The 27,656-nt window shown below is 38.1% G+C and overlaps 1 protein-coding gene across 1 annotated transcript in view; it reads right to left on the bottom strand.

Moving 5' to 3' along the window:
• Positions 1-2,460: 2,460 nt before the first annotated feature.
• EPSTI1 (epithelial stromal interaction 1) overlaps positions 2,461-27,656 on the bottom strand; it is a 114,870-nt gene continuing 89,674 nt past the window's right edge. Inside the window, exons 9-11 of the mRNA XM_056109872.1 lie at positions 15,215-15,288; positions 9,721-9,820; positions 2,461-2,981 (exon numbers count right to left, since the gene is read on the bottom strand). Of these exons, the coding sequence (XP_055965847.1) occupies positions 2,973-2,981; positions 9,721-9,820; positions 15,215-15,288 (183 nt within the window). The 3' untranslated portion in view covers positions 2,461-2,972. The remainder of the gene's footprint in view (positions 2,982-9,720; positions 9,821-15,214; positions 15,289-27,656) is intronic.

A 27,656-nucleotide genomic window follows, 5' to 3' on the forward strand; every position in this document is an offset into this window, starting at 1 on the left:
TGGTAGGCACCTTTAGCCAGAAACCCTTGTTTCTTTTCTGGTTATTTCTGCCTGAGAGATAAGTGTTGAAGGACAATTTATACAACTCCACACCTATTCCAGATCATTTTCTACCAAATTCAGTGTTTCTACCTGTGAGTAGTGTTTCTACCTGTGAGTAAGATGCACTATGCGTTCAGTGGCCGAGAGCCTTCTTTTCAGCCTCCCTGGCCTCCCTGACAGAGGAATAAAGAGATGTGGACCACTGATGGCCAATGGACAGTGGACAGTGGATGTTTAATCAGAACTGAATAGCACACTTATAGAACATCTGAGGGGATTTGATGTATAGGACTGCATGGAGGTGTGATTGATCATTTACAGAGGTAAAGCATTTTGATGGAGACAATTTTTTCCAGAAGATTAACTCAGGAGACTCTCTGGTGAGACTAAACTAAGAAATTTTCTTAGGGGTGAAAAGTATCTATACTGCTTTTCTTACTGCTAGTACATATTAAACAATTAAATTTGCTCCTTACTAACATTTGTCATTATTTTGGATAAACACAGCAAGAGATATAGATTCCAAAACTTAGTTCTCTGGGCTGGCAGGTGAAGAGGTGGGGTGGAGGATGGCAGAACTGGCTTTTACCGTAAATCCCAAACTAAGTCCTCAGGCTGGCTTAGCTTTTATTATCCCATGGAGTCCTGTCTCTTGGTCATCAGAGCTTGTATCAAGATGGTGCATTAGGTTTCTACAATGTCCCATCGATGCTGGGATTAGCTTTGCTGCTTGCCCTGGGTCCATCAAAAGGTCCCTTGGTGGGACCCAACTTTTGGGGGTGTTAGGAACTATGGCGACCAAAGCCTGAGTTAAGTAATTATGCTGCATGTACAGGAGTACATATATTACAGAGATTGCAGAGTCAATTAACTCCCAAATATTAGGAGCAAAGTATTAACGGTCTTTCTGTGTTTAAGCAGAGAACACTGCTCTATAATAAAATATGAAAAGGTTATAGGGAAGGAGAAAAGCAAAGTAATTCACTACAGATACAAAATCCCAAGTCACCAAAAGGTTTGACTTTATAAGTAACCAAGCCTAACTTGGGAAATTTAGCAGCTAACAATGAGAGATAAAGCACAACGGAAAGGTTAAAGATAAACGCAGGGAATTCGGAGTGCTCATAAGAGCACTGTAAGTTTCTCTGGGGGGAGGAAAAGGGGCAATCCATTGATAAGGCACTGACACATATTATATCCAACATCTAAAAATACAATTTGCTTTTTAATGAAATCTGATACCTAAACAAAATCTTAACAGAATATGGGATCCAGCAAGCAGTTGAAGGGAAATTGACTTGAGCTTCTCTGAGCATTCCCAAAGCAAATAAATAAATAAATAAATAAATAAATAAATAAAATATTTCTTCCCTTACTGCACTCCTGATTACACAGTAGTAAACAGCAGCAAGGAAGGAAGGCTGAGCGTGTGGCTGTGGGCCGTGAAGTAGCCAGGCTGGCAGGTGGGGGACTGAAATGGCTGCATGCCACACTGGATGCTGCAACAGTCACACATTTACAATCCATTTGGCAGTATTTCCAACCCAGGCTGAGGGATTTAGCTTTTCCCATAGTAAGCACTGACAAGGATTTCAAATGGACCCAACATTTTATGCTAGTGTCAACAGCACGAATGCAGCTTCAGCTGGCTGAAGAGTGGGAAACCAAGAGTTTCTGCATTATTTACTCCAGAGAAACTAGCTGAACACCATCTGTTCTTCTACACATACACATGCACGCACACACACACAGATACACACACACACACTGCTGTCCTTTCTATACTTCATTCTTGCACTGTTCTGTGAGCCCCCAGTCTTGGCCCCAAGAATCTCAAATCCCAATATTTATCTGAATACAGAGACTTGTAAAGTTAATTTCAACAGAGAAACTGGTAACACAGAAGATTCTGGTGCTCCAAAGTCTTATTAGTTGTGCAGCTGCAAAAAAATCATTCATTCTTCTAGGCTTTATTTGAACTGAATGCAATGTTTTCTTTGTAAAACATGGAGGGCTTGGAGGATCGAGTGTGCATCATGGAAAACCAATATTCCTGCACTCTATGATATATAAACTGGTTTAAGGTAATAAAAGTTGAATAGAAAAACCTATTGAATAGCAATACAAAATAAGTTGGATAGAACAACAAATTTCCAAAACAACTAAAACTATATGTGAGAGCCACATTTTTGTCTAAATGATTTTAACAATGATGACCTTTCAGAAAAGTAACTGCTACTCTGAATATTCAGAGGAACAGTATTACTAAGTCAGTCAAAATCAAAGTCCGATCCAACAGAGAAAACACGTATATAGACTAGTAACAGGAATGTAAAAATGGGATATACCTTAAAGAGAAAAAAAAACAGAGCATTTAATTTAAAACATAAAACCACTTAAGCAGAAGTATTTCAAAATTTATTTTAAAATAGTTAAGAGTATAAAAGATTTATTTTTCCTTTAATTAATATTTTTATTCTGGGTTCAGTATGCAAGAATTTAAAATTTTTTTAAATGCCAAAGCTTCCCTCAGTCTGACCTGAGAATTAGATAAGAATGAACTTCTTCAACAGAAAAGCAGGCAGCACCCACAGCTCTAACATGAAATCAGCAAATGATTCTCTCATTTTTTGTCTTATTAATGTTGCTGTAATTATGCTTTCCATAAAAGGTGAAACCAATTAGAGAAATAATGTAAGATTTCACTGGCAGTTGAGATTAAGTATGAATTCAGTAATCAGCTTCTGCAAATATGCATAAAAAATGATAGGGAGAAACTGGCCATCTCTGCCACTCAGTGGAGTGGGTTGGCAGATAAAGTCGAGGTAAAAACAGTGAGGCTGAATAAAGACATTAAAACAGGGGGTTCAGAGGTTGATGAAGGTGTTTGTAAGATCAGTTGACAAAAACCAGATGCAAGTAAATATTTCTCATGGACCCTGGAAGAATAGGAAAACAAATATTAGCACATGCAGGAAAACAAAATTCAAATCTTTGTCACCCAAAATAAAGCACCTTCAAAGAACTTTTATACTACACTGAGCTTAAATGATTCTTTTAAATGATTTATAGTCCCAGTGAAATGATTTAATTTTCAAGTCCCATCACACTTGATTCACAAAATGGTCCCTGTCAGGAACCTAATGGCTTGTTGAGTGATGGCTCATCTGCTGTGTTCTTACAGAGAGGCTAGCATGGGTCACAGATAATAGTGGTCACAAATACTTCCATGAACCGCCCTCTTTACAGCAAGGACAGGAGGAACACAATGTGGAGTGGGCAATTTAAATGGAAATGTATGGAAAAGCGTGACTTTGTATTTTGCAGCAGGAAGGTGAAGGGAAGTAGACTAAATGAATCCCCTTTCTTTCAACCCAGTGCAAAGGGTCAAGAAATCTCTAACCAGGCTCCCGGAATTCTGTGCCAAGTTTTATCTGGATGATCACTGTTCTAATGCTCTGGGAAACTAAAATCTTAGGTTGTCTCCTAGGTCATAGCAAATGCTCAGCCTCTCTTGAAGACAGAGAATTGAGTTTCCCCAGCAACCCAGAGAATTTCACCCACTGGCATTAGAGAAAAGATAGCAGTGATTATTTATATGGCCCATCCTAGCTGAGTCCTGGAAACTATAGAGAACTCTGAAAAAACAAAACATACTTAAAAATGTTAAAGCTATTGGAATCAAAGATATAGTGACTGGAGAGCTGGTTAATCTCACTGCAAAGTGCCTTCCTTCCATGCAGTTCACCCTGGTTCATATGCCTGGCACTGCAAATAGTCTTCCCAAGCGTCACAAGTGATCCCTCGTACATAGCCAGGAGTAAGCTCTGGGCACCACCGGGGGTACCCTGCCAAATAGAATAGCCAGGAGTAAACCCTAGGCACTACTGGGTGCACCCCCCACCAAACCAGCAGTACTTTGAAGACGCTCTGATCTGTGTGCAGGAGTTCCTTCTGACAATGCTCAGGGACCATGTGGTGTCAGATCAGTCAGATCATGTGGTGATCTATCCTGGACCTCCGGCATGCAAAGTATGCACTAACACATTGAACTCTCTCTCCAATTTCAATTTGATAAGAGTATAAAATGCCTCTTTAAAAACATGTTATAAACTGTTCAAATTTTGTGGTTTTTTTTTTAAAGATCTATGTTTCTTTACGACCAGGCCATAATGATGCCTTTCTATACTGTCTGACTGTGGTTTAAAGTTAAATTTACAAAATAGTTGAAGAATATACCTTGATGTAATTTATCTGTACAAGTTTCTAGATATTTGGAATAATATAGTCCTTCAACATTTAGGAGATTCCTTATATTATGTCCAAGTCTGACTTTTATAGGAAAACAGTAACAAAAAATTCTACATAGTATTTGCATGATTTTCCTTTCCCATAAACAAAACATAAAAGAAACGTATACCCTTATCAATAGAGTATATAGTCAATATTTTTTCAATATAAAATAGATGAGAAATGACACATTGATTTTGTTCTTTTATTAAGATGAATTTACTGAGTGTTTAGATTTCAAATTTCCTAAAATGTTTGTTTTGTTCTTTGTCAAATATTGTCTTTGACTTTTGCGAAATTTTGCTGTTTTAAATTCAATAATTTCTTCATCAAATGTTCTGTTTAGAATCATTCCTAAATTCAGAATCACAGTTTTAATATATCAAATCAATTGGTTCTAAATCTTTGAGATGGTGTAAAGTAAAATGAAACCAATCTCAATTTTATATATATATATATATATATATATTTATTTATAAGCACACAAGGCTCAACTTGTAACAACATGTTATTAATCTCTTATACAATGGCTCCAGGGTGAGATACCACAATCCTCACACACTTTCCTCTAGGGAAATTTTTTGGATCATTTTTAGTGGATTGTTTATAACAAGCAATACAAAATAAATTATTTAGGTTTTGCTTTGAGGGCAGGCTTTGGAGGGCGGTGGAAAATTTCAAAATGATGATGGTGGGCAGGTGTAATGAAGGTGGGATTGGGGTTGGAATACTGAATGTAATAAATTGTTACGAAAAACTTTCTAAAAATTAAATCTAAAAATAATTTTTAAAAAAAACCTTGAGGGTTTTGTGTCTCTCATTCATAGCCGCCCTCTCTCCTAGGCAAGAAGTAAGGTCTAGTCACAGTTCTATGCTTGGGATATCTCACTAAATAGGACAAGCATAGAACTCTGCTTTGAAGAAATAAAAAACATACGTGACCACAATGAGAAACTGAGTAAGCAGTCACATAAATAAATGATGTTGGCAATTATGTTGTAGTTGCAGAAAGCTACAGAAAAATGATGTGAAGCCCCAAATAGGAGATGGCATGAACTGGGAGGAAGAGTCACAGGGATCTAGGACAGCCAAAGAACCCTCTCTGAAGTGGAATTCAAAAAAATACCTGGAGAAAAAAAATCATACAGGCATTTTTGAGAAGTGTGAAGGGAGACCAGCCAGTGTGAAGACTACAAGGTGAGAACAGTAGTTTCGCAAGTTTTCAAAGAACAGTATGAGAAGTGTGGCAAGGAGGATACACAGAAGGAGAATAGAAGAGGTAGGGCCCGAGGGAGAAGTGAGATTTAAATAACATAGCACCTTTAATCTACTGTAAGGGCTTTAGTTTTCACTAATCTGGAGATATATGGGAGGCATTGGAAAGTTTTGAGCAGAGGTGGGGCAGGATTTGACTTCTATGTCAAAAGGTCACTCATATGGAGAATAGATTCTGGATGGTAAGTGTGGAAGCAGGAAATCAACTATTTTCAACAATCTAGATGTGCACTGAGAGAGTAGAAGCAGGGTAATGGAGGTGAAGGTATTGATAACCTTTCAAAAACGGACATCTTTGAATCAAGGTTTCCTGGTGAATCAAGATGTGGGAATGTGGGAGAAGAATGTGTGGGCAAAGAGGAAGATGTGTACTGACAATAATGGGTCAAGGGGGTCAAAGGTAAAATGTAGACATACTGAGGTGTAAATGTCTTCAGGGTACAAAAAGATTACAGGAAAGCAGATAGGTATACAAGTCTAGAGTTTGGAGAAATATATCCAAGTTAGAACTAGGAATTCGGGGTGGGGGAAACTAGATGTCAGTTAATTTCTTGAGGGAAAATGCAATTGCTAGTGTATTAAGTGAACACAATGTTTAAAATGTGGTCCAAAATGGGTCTTAGAGTCAAAATGTTGAGAAGACAAGGAATGGCGAGATAGTACAGTGGCTAAGACACTTGACTGACAAGTGGCTGTCTTGGGCTCAATCCCTGACACCACCTGCTGTCTCCCAAGCCCTGCCAGAGGTGATCCCTGAGCACCCAGCCATGAGTAAGCTGTAAGCAAAGCCAGGTATGGTTCAATAACAAACAGACAAAAGCCAAGAAGCCAAAGTAGCAAAAGAATGAAAAGATGAGGCAACCATAATAGCTGCAAACCTGACAAGAGTATATTCATTTCCAGATGCCAATAGTTTCAGAGAGGGACACAACGACAAATGATGGTAATTGCCAAAAAGATAAAGACTGAGAAATAACTTCCATTTGGTAATGTGCACGCTGTTAGTGATTACCATAAAAATATTTTTTGTTGTATGGTAAAATATAAAACCTGAATGGAGTAAAGTTAAGACAAATGAGAAGAAAAGGCTTAGAGAGAGCATGGATAGCACTTCTTGAAGCTTTAATTCTCTCATCAAGAGATAAGACAGTAGCAAGAGGAGAAAGGCCATGGCCATATTTTATATTTATTTTATAAATGATGAAAAATTTTAATCTGAGGTGGAACATGAACAATTCAGGAGAGAGGAAGGAATATTGTTAGAACAAAGACGCTTCAGTGTAGGAGAGATACTGGACCACAGAAGGAAGGGGGGGCAGAGTTAGAGATGTTGGTAACTCAGAATTGGAAGTGAGAGCCTGTGGAAGTTCTCACCATTCTTCCACTCTTTTTTTATTAGTGAGACACCATGAGGTACAGTTGTGGACTTACAAATTTTGTGCTTGGGTTTCAATTATACGATGATCAAATACCTATCCCTTCACCAGTGCCCATTTCTCACCATCACGAGTCCCAGTATCGCTCCCACCCCCCATTCCCCCCAATCCCACCCTGCCTCTGTGGCAGGTCATTCCCTTTTGTTCTCTCTCTCCTTTTGGGTGTTGTGGTTTGCAAAAGAGGCATTGAGTGACAATCATGTTTGGTCTATAGTCTACTTTCAGCATGCTTCTCCCGTCCTGGGAGGATCCTCCCAACACCCTTTATTTGGTGCTCCCTTCTCTATCTGAGCTCCCTTTTCCCCTAGCATGTGTGACTAGCCTCGAAGCCATGGAAAAAAATTCCTGGTACTAATCTCTGCCATTCTTGGGTGTTAGTCTCCTATTTTGTTACTTTATGTTCCCCAGATGAATGCAATCTTTCTATGTCTATCTCTCTCTTTCTGGCTCACTTCGCTTAACATGATACTTTCCATGTAGTACCACTTGTATGTAAATTTCATGACTTCATCTTTTCTAACAGCTACATAGTACTCCATTGTGTAAATGTACCAAAGTTTCTTTAACCAGTCATCTGTTCTCGGGCACTCGGGTTTTTTCCAGATTCTGGTTATTGTAAAGATCTCCTAATCTTTTTTTGATGGAAATATATAGTAACTACTTTGGCCATGGATGAGCCTATTTCCCAGAAAAGCTCCAGACATCCTCCTTTCATCACATCATGATAAAACAATGTACCTCTTTGTTATCTGTGAGAAATCTAAGCAGAGATGTATGGCTCACTCACATAAGGTCTATAAGCAGTCATGATATTCATTTAATTTCTCCCATCTCTTCCCCTCAATACAATATTTTCCAAGTAACTTCTAAATTGAGGGGCTGGAGTGAAGAGAAAATGTACAGTGAGCTTCTAAATTCAAATACTGCCCCCAAGTATGAGTTTTAATCATATTTTATTTTACTTTTGGGTCACACCTGGTGATGCACAAGGGTTACTCCTGGATCATGCACTCAAGAATTACTCCTGGTGGTGCTTAGTGGGCCATATAAAATGCTGGAAATTGAACAAGGTCAGCTGCGTACAAGGCAAACACCCTACTCGCTATGCTATTGCTCCAGCCCTCAGTCATATTTTAAAACCTGTAAATTCTATGAGCTCAGATAACTTCTAAAATTCACAATGTCTCATTTTCCACTCAACTCCTATTCACATATTTTTATGATTATCAATAAGTTGTAAATCACAACACCTCAGGCAAAGTAATGTTTTGAATGTTTTATCCTCTCTCCCACTGTCTGATTCTGAATCACAATGCAAGAGACATAAGCACATATTATGAATGTGTCTAGTATGCATTCTCTGAAAATCTGGCCACATTCACCAATCCTAAATAATATACACCCACATTTGTAAAAATCTACCCACCAATTTACCCTATTAGTTTTCTTTCAAGGAAATATGAGTATAAAACTTCTAACAGCAAGTCTTCTGGGAGATGGGCTCTTACTCATCAAGTATCTATTAAAGAGAATTTTGTCTAGAATTTGATCATTCTATTATATTGTGTCTGTAAAATACTATCTGCTCCACTTTTAAGATAAGACATATATATGTTCTTAGTCTTCAGTTATAAACTCTGTAGCACTGCACTGTCCTGTAGCACTGTCCTCCTGTTGTTCATTGATATGCTCGAGTGGGCACCAGTAATGTCTCCATTGTGAGACTTGTTACTGTTTTTGGCATATCGAATACACCCCGGGGAGCTTGCCAGGTTCTGTCATGCAGGTGGGATACTCTTGGTAGCTTGCTGCGCTCTCCGAGAGGGACGAAGGAATTGAACCTGGGTCAGCCACGTGCAAGGCAAACACCAGACAATTTAAATTCCGTACACATTGCAATTTCCACAATAATACACATTATGAAGCATTATTGCTGGTTCAATGATATACTGAGTATGCAAAACTCATGAATATACAAGGAAGAGTGACAGTACAGAGGATAGGGTGTTTGCCTTACACTTGGCTGACCTCAGTACAATCTCTGGCATCTCATATGGTCCCCAGAGTACCACCAGTAGTAATTTCTGAGCACAGAGCCAGGAGTAACCCCTGAGCATCACTAGGTGAGGCCCTTCCCTTCAAATTACAATATGGTTGCAAGATTTTCAATATAGTTACAGGTTTTCATTGCATAAATCTGTAAGAACATTTCAAAAAGTCCTCTTTCCTGTAGGATTGTCTTTAAAATTATTTTGTAATTAAGATATTGTTTTCTTTAATGTGTAGTTTCACTAAAAATATGTATTACAAGAAAAGGCTTTCTGTTTTTGTAACCATGTTTCACTTAAAATCTTCCTGAAATGAAAGCTCATTTGTTTTTGTTGTAGGTCTGGGCAAAGGGTGATAAAAAGCCTCACATTCTAGGCAATCACACTGAGAACTAAGGACAGGTGTCATTTTTTATTGTGATTGGCCAGAACTGAAATCAGGACTTTCACCCTCTCTCAGAAGCTATTGTGGAATTTAAGTAATCACCCTGGCTGACTGCCCATCACACAGCTGAACAGCACACCAAAAAATAATATCTGGGGAGAAGGCCACAACATATTTTTCAAATACTCATTGCTTTTATTCTTTAACTTTGAAAGATTTTTTTTAAAGAAAAGAAAAAACTCACCCAGCTGTTACCACTATTCATATTCCAATAGCCTCCAAAGTGCTCGAGGCCACCTGGTTGACTTTTGCCTTGGAGTCGGTCCAGAAAAGCATTATTTACCCTTTAAAACAATGAAAAATGTGTGTAAGTGGAAAGCTGGCTGCAGGGCTGAGAGATTTCAGAGAACCTAATGTGCTGTATGAACCTACTGTGGGTATTGTTTCTCCCCTTCAGCTTAGAAGAAATCTACAGAAACTGCTTTTTCCATTAACCATATGACATGCTATTAACAGCCCTTTGCTGAAGCTGGTGTCAATCTTGGCTTAGGCTAAAAGAGGCACAATTCTTAAATTCAGAGTTTCACTCACCTACCTTCTTTCAGTTCAGCAAGAGATTTTTGTCACCTAAGCAACCATACCCCTAAAGGATGCCAACGACCCCAGAAGCTAAGGAAAATCAGTCACTTGAGCAAGAACTGAAACATAAAATTGAACGTAGCTTTTTTGCAACACAGATATACCTCCCATAGGTCCTGAAACCCTTTACCCACCTTCCTGTAGTAAATCCCATAAATGAAAGTAGACAAAATGAGAAGAGATTATGGGAAAACAAAAATATCAGAAGAGAGATACCCACACTTTCAAAAGAAAAAATGGGTACATTTCCCCCAGTTATTGTCATACTTTTAGAAACCTATTTAAGCTTAACACATAGGATGTAAACTATAAGGGAAGAACTTAACAAATGAAAACCTTTATGAGAAATTTTAAAAATGAAGTTTTAAAAAATGGGAAGAAAGTACTCCTAAAAACAACCTGTAGTATGATAATAACTATTATCTATATTTGAGGCTGGCTACTTTACTTTATAATTAGTATTCTATCTTGGGGTTTTTGTTTGTTTGTTTTGCTGTGAGGGAAATTCAACCCAGGGTCTCACACAAGTAAATGCTCTCTTGTAAGGAGAGTTCACTTAATCAAGCTCACGGAGACAATCTATGGTGGGAGACCAAGAAGATCTTTATTACACTGGTGATCAGACAGATGGGTCTAGGCTAGGCAAGCACCTGAAACCTGAGACAAAGCTCAGTGGTCCAAAAGCCTGTTTTTATAGGGTATTACTGCAAATTTATCATTAGTTTACTTGATGCTGAAGCAATGTGGGGGCACATGCACATGATGGCATATGGTTATAGGGAGTTTCTTATCTGTGTGGTTACAGGGAGTTCTCTAAAAACAGCATTTCCTTGGCTTGGAATAGGGAGTTCATTCCAACTACACAAACCTTTCACCCACAAGCAAAATCATGTTTTTAGCGTAAGTGCTATAAATCAATTACAAAAACAGAGCCACATAACAAATTTCCATCAAAGCACTATCACTGAATTATAACCCCTGTTCCAACAATTAATCACTCTAAAATTTTTTACACAGACATTACTGTGCATGTGATAATATACTATTGCTTATTATAATTTTTCAATTTAGAAAAGTAAAAAAAATGGCAGCATTTTATTTCCTTTGTGTGACTAAGCAGAATCAGATTATGGAAAAACAGCATTGTAATAGGTTGTAATAAAACTGAAAATAGGGATAAATGTCAGTAGATTATTAAGAAACAGTTTCTTAAGACTACAGGTGTCTTAGTAGACACTCAGCACTTGGCACATAGAAGTCACTCAACTTAGGCCTATGGAAAAAGATATGCAGTCAATTACCTCACTTTATAGTCACGAAGACTAGATAAGTGTGAAGGGACATGGGAAAACAAAGTGGTAGAGCACATGCCTAGCATGTGTAAGGCCTGGGCTTGATCGCCGGCACCACTTGCTCTTCCTCTCAGCACTGAGCAATATTGGAAGCTGACTTGCAGACTTGGGTCCCCTGGGCACTGCTGGGTATAATCTATTTACTTAGTTTTTTATCTACTTGGTGTTTTTTTTTTCCACTTCGGGTCACACCTGGCGATGCACAGGGGTTACTCCTGGCTCATGCACTCAGGAATTACCGCTGGCGGTGCTGAGTTGCTGAGAATTAAACCCTGGTCAGCTGCATGCAAGGCAAACACCCTACCCACTATGCTATCGCTCTAGCCCCTTACTTGTTTATTTTCAAATAAAATGTGGTCAAAGTGATTCTAGGAGATTGGGAGATTGAGGAACTTTGAGGAGAGGGACTGTTGGGAGGCAAAGTCTGAGGCAAAGGTCTATTTACTTGGCAGCTAAATTGTCAAGAGCATGTTGATCAAGTTTGAGCTCGTTTTACAGGGTTGCTGTTTTCTCAGCAACTGTTTTCTCAAATCCAATTAGGCAGTTGCTACATCTTAGTTAATAAAACGCTTCTTTCTCTTGGGACCAGAAAGATTCTAGTATAGAAGATGCAGCACTTGTTTTGCACACAGCTGATCTGACTTCAATGCCTGGCAACCTGTATGGGCCTGAGCCCATACACTGAGTCCAACATGAGTGGGCCCTAGGCACAGCCAGGTGTGACCCCAAACCAAACAAAGTTTCTTTCCCTTCTACCATAAAATCTACAGAAGTACCATGTTCTGGTGTGCCTGGTTCTCTGCAGATATCCATGCTTATGCTACTGTTTCTAGATCTCTTGGCATGCAGAGATCTAGGCATGAACATCATCTTACTAAACTGAAGATAGGAATATTAGGGAAGAAAAAGTTGACCCTAATTCTAAGTATACTCATAATCACCTTTTACCTGAAGAAGGGTTTTTTTCTTTTTTTTAATCCCATCAGAATAACAGAGAACGCTTTGCCCTCGACATCCTCCATTTCACCCTACATCCAAACTACTTGGAAACAGTATTGGCTCTACCCACTAAATATGTGCTGAATTCATTTTTTTTATGATCACCATGCTGGGTCAACTCACTATCCTCTCCTATGTCTTTCTGCTTCCACTACTCCACTGCAAATCCACTCTCCACAAAATTACATCAATAAATTATTAAAAGAACCATGCCTTCTCTGTTTCTAACACCTTCCCAAGAGTACCTGCTAGTTTTGGAATAAAATTGCTGACTTACAAACTTCGGGTTTCTCTTGCTTCTATCTACACCTTACCTCATTTAACATTATTCTCTTCTTCTTATTTTCTAAATCCAATTACTTGAGACCACAAAAGCCCAAACTCATTCCCATGTTGCCACTTTTGTATTGGCCTCAAGGTCTGAAAGCAAGAGATGTCCAAGTACATGTTTCAGCCTCCAACCTCCAAGCAAGTGGCTCTTTATACATATCATCTCCAATCTCTCCTTTAATATCAGCCTGTAATATGATTCTCTTAGCACCTATCCTTGTCTGAAATAATCTCACTGTTAGTTTATTTCTACTTCTTTTCTCCAGATGCTCATTTCCACATAACCATCTGCCTTGCTTCTCCCTATTCCCAAATGCACAGAACAAAGATGTACACAGATGCTTGACATAGAACATGAACAAATCTTTTGTATCTGTGTGTGTCCACGCACATACATGATCTTATTGTCAGAATAATGCTCAAGCATGACCCCCACTTCTCCCTGATTGAGTGATGGCACTGCACCATGGAAACACCAACATCGGCTAAGTGCACAGTGCAACACATCTGTCATCTGCCTCAAAAACTGAGATTTCCACAAATGCAAGAGAGATGACTTATTCTTGAATAAACTAAGAGGACATAGCAGTGTGCCTGAGCTTTCTTCATCTGCTGCAACATGGGTCAACGTGTGATCATGTTCAATATATTGTTTTTCTCAATTCCTGTTAAAAAATCAAACGGGAAAAATAAAATGTCAGTTTATACTGTTGTTTCCAGTTGTAGAAACTCCACATAAGTTATTGCTGTCAAGCTGTGATCTGGATTTCTCCACTGGGTTAATTTGAATCGAAAAAAGTAACTATTATTGAAAGGCCAGGAGTACATGCCTTCTATGTACAAGATCCCAAATTTAATCCCTGGCAATACAGGGCCACACTGGGTGTGGCCCTGATAACCAGCCCCCTCCCACCCACCCTTATCCCAGCATGAATGACCTTGAACAACATCACACACAGCCTCTACAAGTGAACCATCCATCACTGAGAATGACCCAAGAATACTGGTTGGGAGCCCCGACTTGAAAAACACAACCATCATTCAAGAATGACTCAATTTCAATAAATCAACTCTGTTTATCCCAGTTTTCAGATCTGGACCAAATTCTTCACCACTCCCTTTTGCTTCTGTCCTTCCTCTCCGGTGTTTCTACTGTTTTTCTCTAACTCAAAAAGTCAGGGATACTCAAGCTATGACAATGTAGAATTCACAAGATGCTCGTAAAAAGTCCCCACAAGTTTTCTATTCTAAAATGCAGAGTTGAATTTTCTTCATGAACTTATGACCAGTAGAAAGCACATTGTGTTTTGTATGCTAATAAAATTTTGTCCTGGAGAAATGAAATGTATGTTTCTTACACACATTCTGCATGGCTTGTGTTGTGAGGCTCAACAAGAATGAATATGGTTATTTTATTTGTTAAGAGGCTACCAAGAGAGTGTTTTTGTACAACAATGTAAAGCTCAGTGCAACTTTAAAGAACAAGGCAAGCACAAGCTCTCTTCAAAAGCTTATTTAAAAAAAAAGCTTATTGAAAACATAAAATATGTTTAAGGACTTAATTAGTTATTTTGAAATAGATTACTGAGTTTACTATAGCACTGTAGCACTGTCCTCCCGTTGTTCATCGATTTGCTTGAGCAGGCACCAATAATGTTTCACAACAAATTGTGAGACTTGTTGCTACTGTTTTTGGCATATCGAATACGTCATGGGAAGCTTGCCAGGCTTTGCTGTGCAGGCAAGATACTCTTGGTAGCTTGCTGGGCTTTCTGAGAGGGGCATAGGAATCGAACCCAGGTCAGCTGCATGCATATCCAGAAATACTTTTGTGTGGATTTAAAACATATCCATATTTAATTACAATCAGTATGATAATAAAAAATGTAGGAAATAACTGTACCAATATTTATATGGTCATCAGTATGGAACAACTATTAAATGAGGGGGGTCTGAATTCCTCTAACAAAAAAGTAACTCTTTCCACTTTTAATCAATAAATTGTGTGTTTTAATAGGGGCCCATTAATTTCTAAGTAATGTGCCAATTGATGCGACATATTATTATCGTTAAGATACTTAAAAACTTATAACCCAATTAATTTGCAAATATTCATAGAACTGGATCCTACTAAAAAGTATATACATACACAATTATGTGAAATTATATAAATACAATATCAGAGCATGCTGCTGGAGTGACAGCATGATCTAATTTATAGCCTACTTTTGAAAAGTCAAAGTAATGATTTCATATAACCAGAAAATTAACCTAACCTGTGTATCAGAATTTTTGTTTCTTTGAAATCAGAGAAGACATAAATTCACATTTAATATTTTTAATATTTTGACAATGTCAAAATGCTAAAACTTCACAAGTAATTTGGTTAACTTTGCTTATTTTGTTGGCCACTTATACCTCCTTTGTTCAGATTGGTGGATTCTGATTCTTTGTTCCTCCTGTTGCTGTTGCTTAAATTTCAGCAATTCACTCTAGAAACAATAAAAATTAAGATACGGTCTTTAATTAATGTGATTGTGCAGAAGACACTCAAATCAATTACATTTTAACCACAAATTATGTAATATTTCTGTTTAAAAGTTTAACTTAAATGTCAGTTCAATGTGAAATCAGTTTCCTAACTATGTAACAAAATTCATTGTACCTCAGTCAAAAGAGAGATCTAATTATAAAATTGTGAGATAAAATAATTCAATGCTTATGATTAATGTATTAGAACAATAGATTAAATATGCATAGAGGTTGGGGCTGGAGAGATGGCACAGCGGGTAGGGCGTTTGCCTGCACGCAGCTGACCCGGGTTCGATTCCCAGCATCCCATATGGTCCCCTGAGCACCGCCAGGAGTAACTCCTGAGTGCAGAGCCAGGAGTAACCTCTGTGCATCGCCGGGTGTGACCCAAAAAAGCAAAAAAAAAAAAAAATGCATAGAGTTGGGGAAGTAGTACAGTAGATAAGGCACTTGTCTTGCACACAGCTAACCCAGGAGCTGTGTGCAAGACAAGTGCCTTATCTACTGTACTACTTCCTATCCCCTCTATTCCAAGCATCATCATGACTAATTCCTGAGCACAGAGTCAGGAGTAATCCTTGAGCACACCCAGGTGTGGTCCCAAAACAAACAAAACAACAAAAAAGCCCCAACATAATCAGCAAATAAGCTCCTTAAATAATGTCACATAATGTCATTTTTTTCTTTCTTGGGTATTTATTTCCATATATAATATATATACATATACATATATATATGACTCAATTATGTAGTGCAAATTTATTAGTAAAACATTCTCCATACTAGAGAATAAACTCTTACCTACTACTGATTTGTTACTTCTAATACTATCAGAACTTTGGAGGGATACTTTACTTTGAATAGGATATTATATTATTCCAAATAATACCTAGCTTTATGCTCTAGAGAATATTTTGATGATCTTCCTGAAGAAACATGTTACTTTCCACCTCAGTTACTATGATCACAATATTGTACCAAACATTGTTCCTAGATACAGGAATCGAATCCTGGTCAGTTGCATGCAAGGCGGTGCCTAACCTGCTGTTGTATCTCTCCTCGTAATCTAACCCAATTCAATAAAATCAAATACAGTATCTCCTGCTAGAAAAACAAAAGTAGTTCAACTCTCTAACTCAGTGGTGTTCAACATTTTTACCCTGTGCATCAGACTTTGGCCAGAGGTTAAATTATGGAATAAATGAATAAAATTTAAATTTTATAATGAATAAAAAATGTATAAATAAAATGAATTAAAAATAAAATTTAAAGGAGCAAAATGTATGAACAGATTTTTTCCACAGGGCACCTTTGAGACCTCAGGAGAATTTGATATCACAAAGAGAGAAAAACCCTCCAGAATCTCACCCCTGTAAAACAGGGATGACTCTATCTTCTTATCACTTAAAAGTTCAAAACTGCTGTAGTAGAGAAGCTTAAAGAGGTAAAAAAGAACTTATAAAGGCAGGTCAAAGTGATGGAAAAATTCATCAGAGACAAAATGATATTTGGAAGAAATACTATACACAAAATTTTAAAAATTTTAAGACTTAATAAATAAAATGTACATACATAAATTAATTCAGCTATTCACTCATTTGGAAAGATGTGAGATGAATCTATATGATAGGGAAACAATAACAAACCGAATAGATGAAAGCTTTGCTCCTATAAAATCCTACATTCTACAGAAAAGAAAACTCAAAGATTGAGGTCAATATCCAATTAGTATCCTATATAAAGGTTCAAATTTGGCTTAAGTTCGCATATTGAAGGTCTGTGTAGATGGCGAAAGAACTGATATAAGTCAAGAAACACCTAACCACCAAACAGGAATAAAGTTTAAAGGATAAGACAAAATCTACAGATAACCTACAGTTTGAATGCAAATTCAAAATGGCTATCACCTTTAATTATTTAAGTATGTATATATAATTAAATATAAATCATAATAACATTTTCTCCATCGTATTGACAAAAACTAGAAAAGACTAATGAAGAATCACATATATCCGGGCAAGTTGGTGTAATGTCTAAATTAGAAAAAAAATAATTTCATTTTGGAGAACAATTTAGTAATAGACATCAAAATGAAAAATAAGCATATCTTGTGCAGAAGTTCTCAAAGATATTTGTATAAGGAATAGCCACAGTTGTAATTGAAACAGCAAGAAAGAAGCTCAAGACAGTCTTAAGTAACCATCCAGCAAGTAGAGTGCTATGCAACAGCCACATTAAAAGGTAGAAGGTGGGCAGTGGAGGTGAGGAGGGTCTATTGTGAGAACTGTAAAATGCATTATATGAATATAATAAATGATAAGTGCAGAGTACTTTCCTATGTAAATGTAAGTGAAAACCACATAGATGATACATTACAATGTATGTTGCTACACAGTATCTTAAAAATATTTCTACAGAAAATTTCACATTGTTAAATTAACAGATTATCACTGGGAAAGAAACATGGGGAGTAGAAGGGCAAGGAAAGAAAATTTCTGTAGCATATACAATTGTTTTTAACTTTTGAAGTATCTGTATATATACTTATATATAGATCTTATACCTTATATATGGGCTGGAGTGATAGCACAGTGGTAGGGTGTTTGCCTTGCACGCAGCCAATATGGCCAACCCGAGTTCGATTCCTCCGCCCCTCTTGGAGAGCCCAGCAAGCTCCCAAGAGTATCTCGCCCACATGGCAAAGCCTGGCAAGCTCCCCGTGATGTATTCGATATGCCAAATACAGTAACAAGTGTCACAATGGAGATGTTACTGGGCCCGCTGGAGCAAATTGATGAACAACGGGAGGACCGTGACCTTATATATATATATATATATATATATATATATATATATATATAGTTTCCTTATACTATATGGAGTCTCCTACCCCATGCCTGACCGTTCTCACCAGGACCTGACAGCTGAAGACCTCCGGAACCGCCAAAGCCATGCTGAGACCACTCTCCACACACTTGGATGAGCCTCACGCATAAAGGAACCAGCAGAGGAACCCCAGGTACCGGCAGAGGAGCAAAGGCATGTGGGTCCCGGGATTGAGATCTCCAAGCACGCTCGAATTGGAGCTGAGCATCCTCCACCCAGATCCTCCATCTTCCAGTAGGCAGGGGTCACACCCACCAACTGCCCCCCCCCACCCCGCGCTTTGTAATCCCATCAACAGCTAAAACCCAGAGACTATAAAACCCAGCTCCCGGGACATCTTATTATCTCATTCTTACTTTGGACAAGCTGGCAGGCAACCGAACGTAACCTGCCCACACGGCAGAGTCTGGCAAACTCCCCTTGGGGTACCCAATATGCCAAATACCAGTAACAATGATGGGTCTTATTCTCCTAACCCTGAAAGAGCCTTAAATATGGCACTTTTTAAAATCTCAGGGCTAGGACGAAGGAGACGTTACTGGGGCCTGCTCAAGGTAATCGACAAACAACAGGATGATCATGATCGCGATCCTTATACTATTTACAGAACTTTATCTGGGTGAGAGACCATTTGTGCTTCCTGACACATTTGTTTGGTTTAAAGATCCTGATGAGTCTGATCTAGCTTTTAATACTTACATATGTAAAAGAGAAAACTACTATATCATGAAGGCAAGAACCATTATGGAGGGGAAATAAACAGGAAGAGAGTGACAAGCACTGTCCAGGTAAGGGCAGGGGAAAGGTGAGAACACAGAACAAGAGGGAAATAGTGATGGGGAGTTGATGAAGCATCACCATGGGAGGACATAGCTCCAGATGGCAGAAGAGGAGGTCTGGCATTGCCGCAGTCGGAATATTCTATGCCTAGCAAAACATGTTTACACGAAGGAGAGGCTGGTTTTCCTTTGTTTGTGCCATGAAGGACAATTTCAACTAATTTGTTCTGCTAAGCTGTCAGCCACAGCGGATGTGTCTGCTGCCTTATAAGCATATTCTTGGTTCATTTGCTGGGTACTCACACAGAAGTAAAACACCTAGTTGAACAGATACAAAATAAGCTGTTCTTGTTTCAAGGATTGAGCTTTGGACATTAATCAAATCAAAACACTAAGCAGGCAGGACACTATATATAGCATCTGATATTGTCAAGTCTTATTCCACTCAACATGTATGTTTCAAGCATCGACCATTTTCCAGACACCTGAATTCCTGCTGAAGGTAAAGCTATATGAAGGACACAGTTCTACACTGAAGAAAAATAGTCCAATGAGAGAGATGGAGAAGCAACAGAGAAATGAAGCAGAAAGAAATGCATTGCTTAATACAACTTCAGGCAACAGAAATATGAAGGAAGGAATGCCAATAAGACAAAGAACAAATGTTCCTGGGTGAGGTTTTAACACTTTTTAAATGGTACTATGAAGACACACAAAGGAAAGAGTGCATCTTCTCATTATTCAGTGCAACTTCCTACATCTGGACAAAGCTCCATAGAAAGAAGGTACTTAAAATGAACAAATACCTTGGAGATGCCAAAAACTTCATGTAAACACTGACTAGTCATGTTTGTGAGCGAGGACAAGGAACAGTGCCTCTGGTCAGGCCCAGGCTCACCAGGGCAGGGCTGTACTACACCAGCAGGAGTTTTGTGTGAGTAGGAGGAAGAGGTGCTGGGAGTCCAAACTAACAGAAAGAAGTTAAAAGTTTGCATTTTTGTTGTTGTTGTTGTTGTTTGCAAGCTGTTGTAGAAATTATTTCTCTGTGTTCCAGTTTAGGAAAGAGGTCAACCAAGAATCGTGATGTGTACAAGGACAGACACATGAGAAAACTGATGTGGCTTGACTGAAAGTCATGCTTCACCACCAGGCTGTAGAGTAGCAGTAACTGAAAACAACAGGGTCACTTGAAAACCCTGTTTAAATCCCAGCAGAGTGTTCCAACATAGTTCAGCTTGGTGGCTTTCTGTAAATATTAAAGTGCCGTGAATCAAGCAGGAAAAATGTTTTCTTAACTCCACCAGCGAAAAGCGTAAGGAAGGCAGGAGAGTTGAAGCTGTGGAAAAGAATGGCTCCTTTCTGTGAGTGACTGTTAGCTTACTTTTTCATATAGAAGAGACTTTGGAGGGGAAGACAGTTGAGAGAAAACTTGGTCCCCAGAACCCCTTAGAAATGCTTTTGCCAGGAGGATAAAGATGGCCTTGGCTATGAGAAAAAGTGGAAACTACCCCCAGACGACAAAGAGTTCAATGAAACCAGGAAGTAAGGTACAAAATTACATTAATAATGTAGATACTCCTTACTATTGTCATCTTTCATTAGAATTGAAAGAGGAATGGACTTCCAACTATAGTAATAAGTGAATCAGAGTTCCCTATGTCCTACCCAGAAATATTTCCAGTCAACTTCCTTGAGACTTTAAAATTTTTTCCTCATATCCTCCCAGGATGGGAGAAGCATGCTGAAAATAGACTATAGACCAAACATGATTGTCACCCAATGCCTCTTTTGCAAACCACAACACCCAATAAGAGAGAGAGAACAAAAGGGAATGCCCTGCCACAGAGGCAGGGTGAGATGGGGGGGATGGGGGTGGGAAGGATACTGGGATCCGTGGTGGTGGGAAATGGGCACTGGTGGAGGGATGGGTATTTGATCATTGTATAATTGAAATCCAAGCACAAAAATTTGTAAGTCTACAACTGTACCTCATGATGTCTCACTAATAAAAAAAAATAAATAAATATAAAAAATAAAAATAAAAAATTTTTTTCCTCATAAAACTTATTAAATGTAGAAAATGTGAGCAGCGCTAAAAATAATGAAGAGTTTAAAAATTCTCCACCCATCAAAAAATTTCTCTAACGTGTCACTTATCTTGTGATGAATCACAGGCCACATCTGTAGGCTTACTACATGTGTTTAGGACCAGACTTTAGGAAACACTCTCCACATGCCTTCCATGACATAAAGGACAAAACAATTGGAAGAACAGACGAGGCTTGGACAAATGAATTAATTTGCACAAAGAACAACAGGAGGAAATAGGTTTCAAAACTCACCCAGATTTAATTTATAATCTTTAATTTTGTTTTCCTGCAGCTGAGCATATTCCCATGTCATTAAAATGTTATCCTAACTGTTTCATGGTATTTCTATCTTGAAAATCTCCCAATTCCCTAGTGTTAAACAAATTGTTTCAAATCTTTCATGATCAGTTTAAAAAGAGAATACTTTGCAATACATATTCTATGCCTCTCTTATTATTTCTTCGGAAAAGATATATGCCTTTTAGACCTAATAAGTTTGTATTTTGGAAGCTTTTTAGAAGCTGAAATCATCAGAGGCCTCTGTTCACTGGTAACTAAAAAGAGGCTTATAGAAATGTTTAATAATTACCAGCATGGGGTGCTTAGCTAACAAGTTCTTCATTATTTTGTAGCAGTTTTTGTTTAACTTGTAATTTCTCTCCCAGTTAAAATGTATAAAGAGTTGAAAAAATCAAGAGGAGATGTAAGAAGAGGTGGACAGAAGTAACAGGGACTGGGTGGTGAGGGAGGCAGGGGTCAAGGGCATCAGGTACATTGGTGGTAGAGAGGAATGGTATGGCTTATATCCAATCCACATAGGCAATAATCATGAAAGCAGAAGATCCAAAAGACAACAATCAAACTTAAAGATGTGTCAGATGTGTCTGCCAACACCCAAGAATGGCCGAGATTAGTACCAGGAATTTTACTCCATGGCTTGGAGGCCAACCACACATGCTAGGAGAAAAGGGAGCTCAGATAGAGAAGGGAGCACCAAATAAAGGGTGTTGGGAGGACCCTCCCAGGATGGGAGAAGCATGCTGAAAGTAGAATATAGACCAAACATGATTTTCACCCATTGCCTCTTTTGCAAACCACAACACCCAATAAGAGAAAGACAGAACAAAAGGGAATGCCCTGCCACAGAGGCAGGGTGGAATGGGGGGGGGGGGGGGGGGGAGGGATACTGGGATCCGTGGTGGTAGGAAATGGGCACTGGTGGAGGGATGGGAATTTGATCACTGTATAATTGAAATTCAAGCACAAAAATTTGTAAGTCTACAAGTGTACCTCATGATGTCTCACTAATAAAAATTTTTAAAAGAAAAGATATGTCTGTTAAACTGGCAGGCTGTGTAGTGAAGGATAAGGGTGGGAGGGAACCTGTAGACACAGGTAGAGGCAAGTTGACACTGGTGGTGCAGGAATATAGTACACCTAAAACTTAGCTATGAACAACATTGTGAATCATGGTGTCTTAATTAAAAAAATACAAAAAATAAAACTTTCTTAGCCTGGCCAAGAAGAAGAAAAATTTTATTTAAAATGCATTAAACTGGGGTGGAGTAATAATATAGCAGATAGGGCACTTGCCTTGCATGCGGTCAATCCCAGTTTAATCTCTAGCACCTCATATATTCCCAACATACTACCAGAAGTGATCCCTGAACTCAGAATTAGGAATAAACTCAGCACTTCAGGGTTATCACCCGCCTCCCAAAAAAACACGCATTAAACTCAAGTTGATTTGGACAGAATTGTACTTATCATAATATTGAATTTTACCACTCAGAAATATTTTCCATTGATAATTTTTCAGACATATGAAAATTTGAAAATTTTCACTGGAGCGATAGCACAGCGGTAGGGTGTTCGCCTTACAAGCGGCCAACATGGCCGACCCAAGTTCGATTCCTCCGCCCCTCTTGGAGAGCCCGGCAAGCTACAAGAGTATTCGATATGCCAGACACAGTAACAACAAAGTCTCCAATGGAGATGTTACTGGACCCGCTTGAGCAAATCAACGATAAACGGGAGGGCCTTCTTTATTTAACATTTTAGAGACTAAATAATTATTATGCAGATACTTTTAATTGTGAAAAGAGCAATTTTCATCCTATATACCATATTATATTTTCTAATTAATTTTTATTAAAATTTGAGAAAATTGATTCTCATATATGTTTTAACCATCTCTCCTTCATTGTATTTGTACTAATTAATTTCTGGTTAATTTTTATATGTTACGCAGGCAAGTTGTTCTTATCCAAAAGCAACAATTTTATTTCCAATAATTATAAAAGGTTCTTTTTCACTTTGTCTTAGAAAAATTAAAGCAACAATTTTATTTCCAATAATTAGAAAAACCTCTTATATTTTGTCTTAAAAAATTAAAAGTAATTGCCGAATTTTGTTTGGAATGATATTAAGAGGTGGGGAAGTTGAGTGAAGAGAGGCAGGTACTATAAAGTATTTCAATAAATTTTAGCACGGTATTTTTAGCATGGTCCTCCTGTTGTTCATCGATTTGATCAAGCGGGCCCAGTAATGTCTCCTTCGTGAGACTTGTTGTTACTGTGTTTGGCATATTGAATACGTCATGGGTAGCTTGCCAGGCTTTGCCATAGGGGCAAGATACTCTTGGTAGCTTGCCAGGCTCTCTGAGAGGGGCTGAGGAATCGAACCTGGGCTGACCGGGTCAACCGCGTGCAAGGCAAACGCCTTACCCACTGTGCCATCGCTCTTTGATAAACTCTAGGGTAAATTTTCCAAAGGAATACCATGGTAGGAATTACAGATATTCCTAAATTCTTTACAGTTCTAATATTACTTCACTATGGGGCCAGAGCAATAGTACAGCAGTTAGGGCACTTGCCTTGCAAGCAGCTGACCCATGTTCAACCCCATATAGTCCCTAGAGCCCACCAAGAGTGATCCCTGAGCACACCAGGTGTGGCCTCCTCCCCCCCAAAAAAAAACAAAAATTATACCACTGAAATAATTTGTAACATTTCACTATAACTTGACAATAGAAGTTAATTTTTAACTTTCGCACAACTATAAAGTACTTTTATGATCTATTCTATTTGCAATAAGATATTTTAATATAGCAATAATAGTCATCTTTATAATCCTCGAATAAACCTTACTTTGGTAAATTATCTAAAAGAAAAATCTCATTAATTAGAATTTTCTTTCAGATGCTAATCTCTAAAAGTTTCTGTGTGTCTGTGTGCCCTCTATCAGGCTTTGACATTATGGGGATGTTATATGATATTAACTCTTAAGTTATTTTATAATTTTCCCTTGCTCTAAAGCAATTTTTAAAGCACATAAAATCTGTCACTTGAAAAGCATGATGAATTTTCCTATAAAATTATCTCAGTTAAACTTCATAGGGGAAAGTTATTCTTAGAAAACTTTGGAAATCACTTACATTTTCATGTGTCTTTATGTATTTTAATTATTTTTTGTCATTTTATAGTCCAATACTTTTTATAAAACAAGTCACTTAACGTTATGCTAATAAATTGAATGTGTGGATTATGTGCAGTAATATAAACTTAATCTTTCTAAATCTATGATTCTAGCCCCTCATTTTTAATGTTGTTTACTTGCATTTTCACTAATCTCTTTTTTATTAGACTTGCCAGAGATTTGTTCATTTTGTTGACCTTACCAAAGAACAAGCTGTTGGGTTTTTGTAGCAGCTGTCTCTTGAAGTTTTGTTATTAATTTCTGTTCTTATCTTAATTACTTCATTTGGTATCTTTTCTTATTCTTGTTCAAAATTCTTAGATTGGATATTTTATTCATTTATGTTTTATTAGTGCTAATTGAACTATAAAAATATTTTTCATTGAACACAACGTTTCACTAAATCTTTGCATCCCATTCTCATAAAATATCTTCACCATAGTTTGTTTTTTTCTTTCTTTTTGCTTTGTGGGTCACACCTGGCGATGCACAGGGGTTACTCCTGGCTCTGCACTCAGGAGTTACTCCTGGCGGTGCTCAGGGGACCATATTGGATGTTGGAAATTGAACCCAGGTCGGCCGTGCAAGGCAAATGCCCTACCCGCTGTGTTCTCTCCCCAGTCCCCACCATAGTTTTTTAATAATTTTAATAACTTTAATAATTTCTGATACTAAATAATCTAAGCATTTTCTTATTTTTTGAGATGTCTATATAAAAACAATAACTGCAAATCATTAAGTATGTACAGCTTATCAGAATTTTTTTATATTTTTTGTTGTTAATCGAATCATCATGAGTTACACTACAAAGTAGTTCATGATTGGGTTTCAGTCATATAATGTTCCAACACCCATGCCTTCACCGGTGCACGTTTCCCATCATCAGTGTCTCTAGTTCTTCCCACCACCAACCTGCTTCTGTGAAACTGTAACAGACACTTTTCTTCTCTCTTCTTTCTTCTCTCTCCTTTCTCCTTTCTCTCTCTCTCTCTCTCTCTCTCTCTCTCTCTCTCTCTCTCTCTCAATCTTTCTCTCTGCTATATCTTTCTCATTTTAAAACCTGTGGTTTGTAATACTGTTACTGATAAGTTGTCATTGACTCTTCTTTCTCCTCTCTCTCTCTCTCTCTCTCTCTTTCAATCTTTATTCTATGTCTTTCTCTCTCATTTTAGGCATTGTGGTTTGTAATACTGTTACTGAAAGGTTGTCATGTATTATCACTTTATTTCCTTTCAGCACTCAGTCATTGTCCAGAGTGACTGTTTCCAATTATCATTGTCATAGTGGTTCCTTCACCCTATCAGAATATTTTTAATTGAAAAATATTCATTTAGCACAATGGGTAGGGCGTTTGCCTTATAAGCGGCCGACATGGCCGACCCGAGTTCGATTCCTCCACCCCTCTCGGAGAGCCCGGCAAGCTACTGAGAGTATTCGATATGCCAGACACAGTAACAACAAAGTCTCCAATGGAGACGTTACTGGGCCCGCTTGAGCAAATCGACGATCAACAGGAGGGCCTTTACCTTTACCTTTACCTTTTTAACTATCATATCTGTTCTGAGTTTTCATGTGATAAGGCTTAGATTAAGTATTACATTAAGGTAAAATGATAAAACTTAAGTTTTTATTTATCTTTTTCAGTGAAACTCATATAGTGTCACTTTATTTATTTGTTGGTTTTTTAAAAAATTGAATCAACATGAGCTACAGTTACAAAACTTTCATGTTTTGGTTTCAGTCATACAATGACTAACATCCATTCCTTCACCAGTGTACATTTTCCACCACCAACATCCCCAGTATCTCTCCCCCCCACCATCCCAGCCCTCCACCTGCCTCAATGGCAGACAACTGCCCTCTTACTCTCTACTTATGGCGATTATGGTTTGCAATACAGATTACAGATAATGAGAGGCTATCATATTTGGTCCTTTATCTACTTTCAGCAGACATCTCCCGGCCCGAGCAATCTCTCCAATCATCATTGACTTGGTGATCCCTGCTTTATCCCAGCTCTTATGACTTCAAACCATGAAACAATCTTCCTGGCCCTTGTCTCTACTGTCCTTGGGTGTTAGTCTCATATTATGGTGTTTTATACTCCACAAATGAGTGCAGTCATTCTATGTCTGTCCCTTTCTTTCTGACTCATTTCTCTTAGTATGATACTCTCCATGTCCATCCACTTATAAGCAAATTTCATGACTTCATCTCTCCTAACGGCTGCGTAGTATTCCACAGTGTAGAATACCAAAGTTTTTTTAACCAGTAGTCTGTTCTCGGGCACTTGGGTTATTTCCAGATTCTGGCTATTATGAACAGTGCTGCAATGAACATACAGGTGCAGATGTAATTTCTACTGTGCTTTTTTGCATCCTCAGGATATGTTCCCAGAAGTGGTATTGTGGAGTGATATGGAAGCTCAGTTTCTAGGTTTTTGAGAAACATCCATATTGTTTTTCAAAAAGGCTTGTCCCGACAGCATTCCCACCAACAATGAAGGACAGTCCCTTTCTCCCTTTAATTCTATCAGAATATTTTTAAACTACAAATAGATTAAAGAGAGAGCGAGAGAGAGGATAAATATTATACAGAAACAAAGAAATGAATGTCCATAATAAACTGGAATTGAGTTAGCAGTGCTTCTGAAAAAGCTACAAGGAGGTATATGGGTCAAGTCACTAAGATCAGTTGGAGAATAGTATATTAGAATAGTTTGGTAGTGGATTTTGTCCTCCCACATCTGTAGTACATCAGAGAACATGGACATAGCCCATTGGGTAAACAGTGGATGAAGGAGCAGTGTTCTGACTGTATAAATAGGACAATGTCCCAGGAACCTACAGACCATAGGAAAGGAGAGGCCACCATACCCAGAGGCCTCTACTCCTGTCTACAGATACAAGTAGCATATACAAAAGACACAGGAGAAGACAGCCAAGGTAATCAAACATTTAAGGAAGAAAAGCACTGGAAATAAAACCAAATGGGAAGAGGGAAATACAGTTAAAAGAATTAGTAGAATACTTGAATTGTTGGTATGATTTCTATTAATGAGATGATTTAAAAGCCATCTTGGTAAATAAATAAAAT

The sequence above is a fragment of the Sorex fumeus genome, unplaced genomic scaffold, assembly GCF_029834395.1.
Source record: "Sorex fumeus unplaced genomic scaffold, SorFum_2.1 ptg000008l, whole genome shotgun sequence".
Lineage (NCBI taxonomy): Eukaryota > Metazoa > Chordata > Mammalia > Eulipotyphla > Soricidae > Sorex > Sorex fumeus.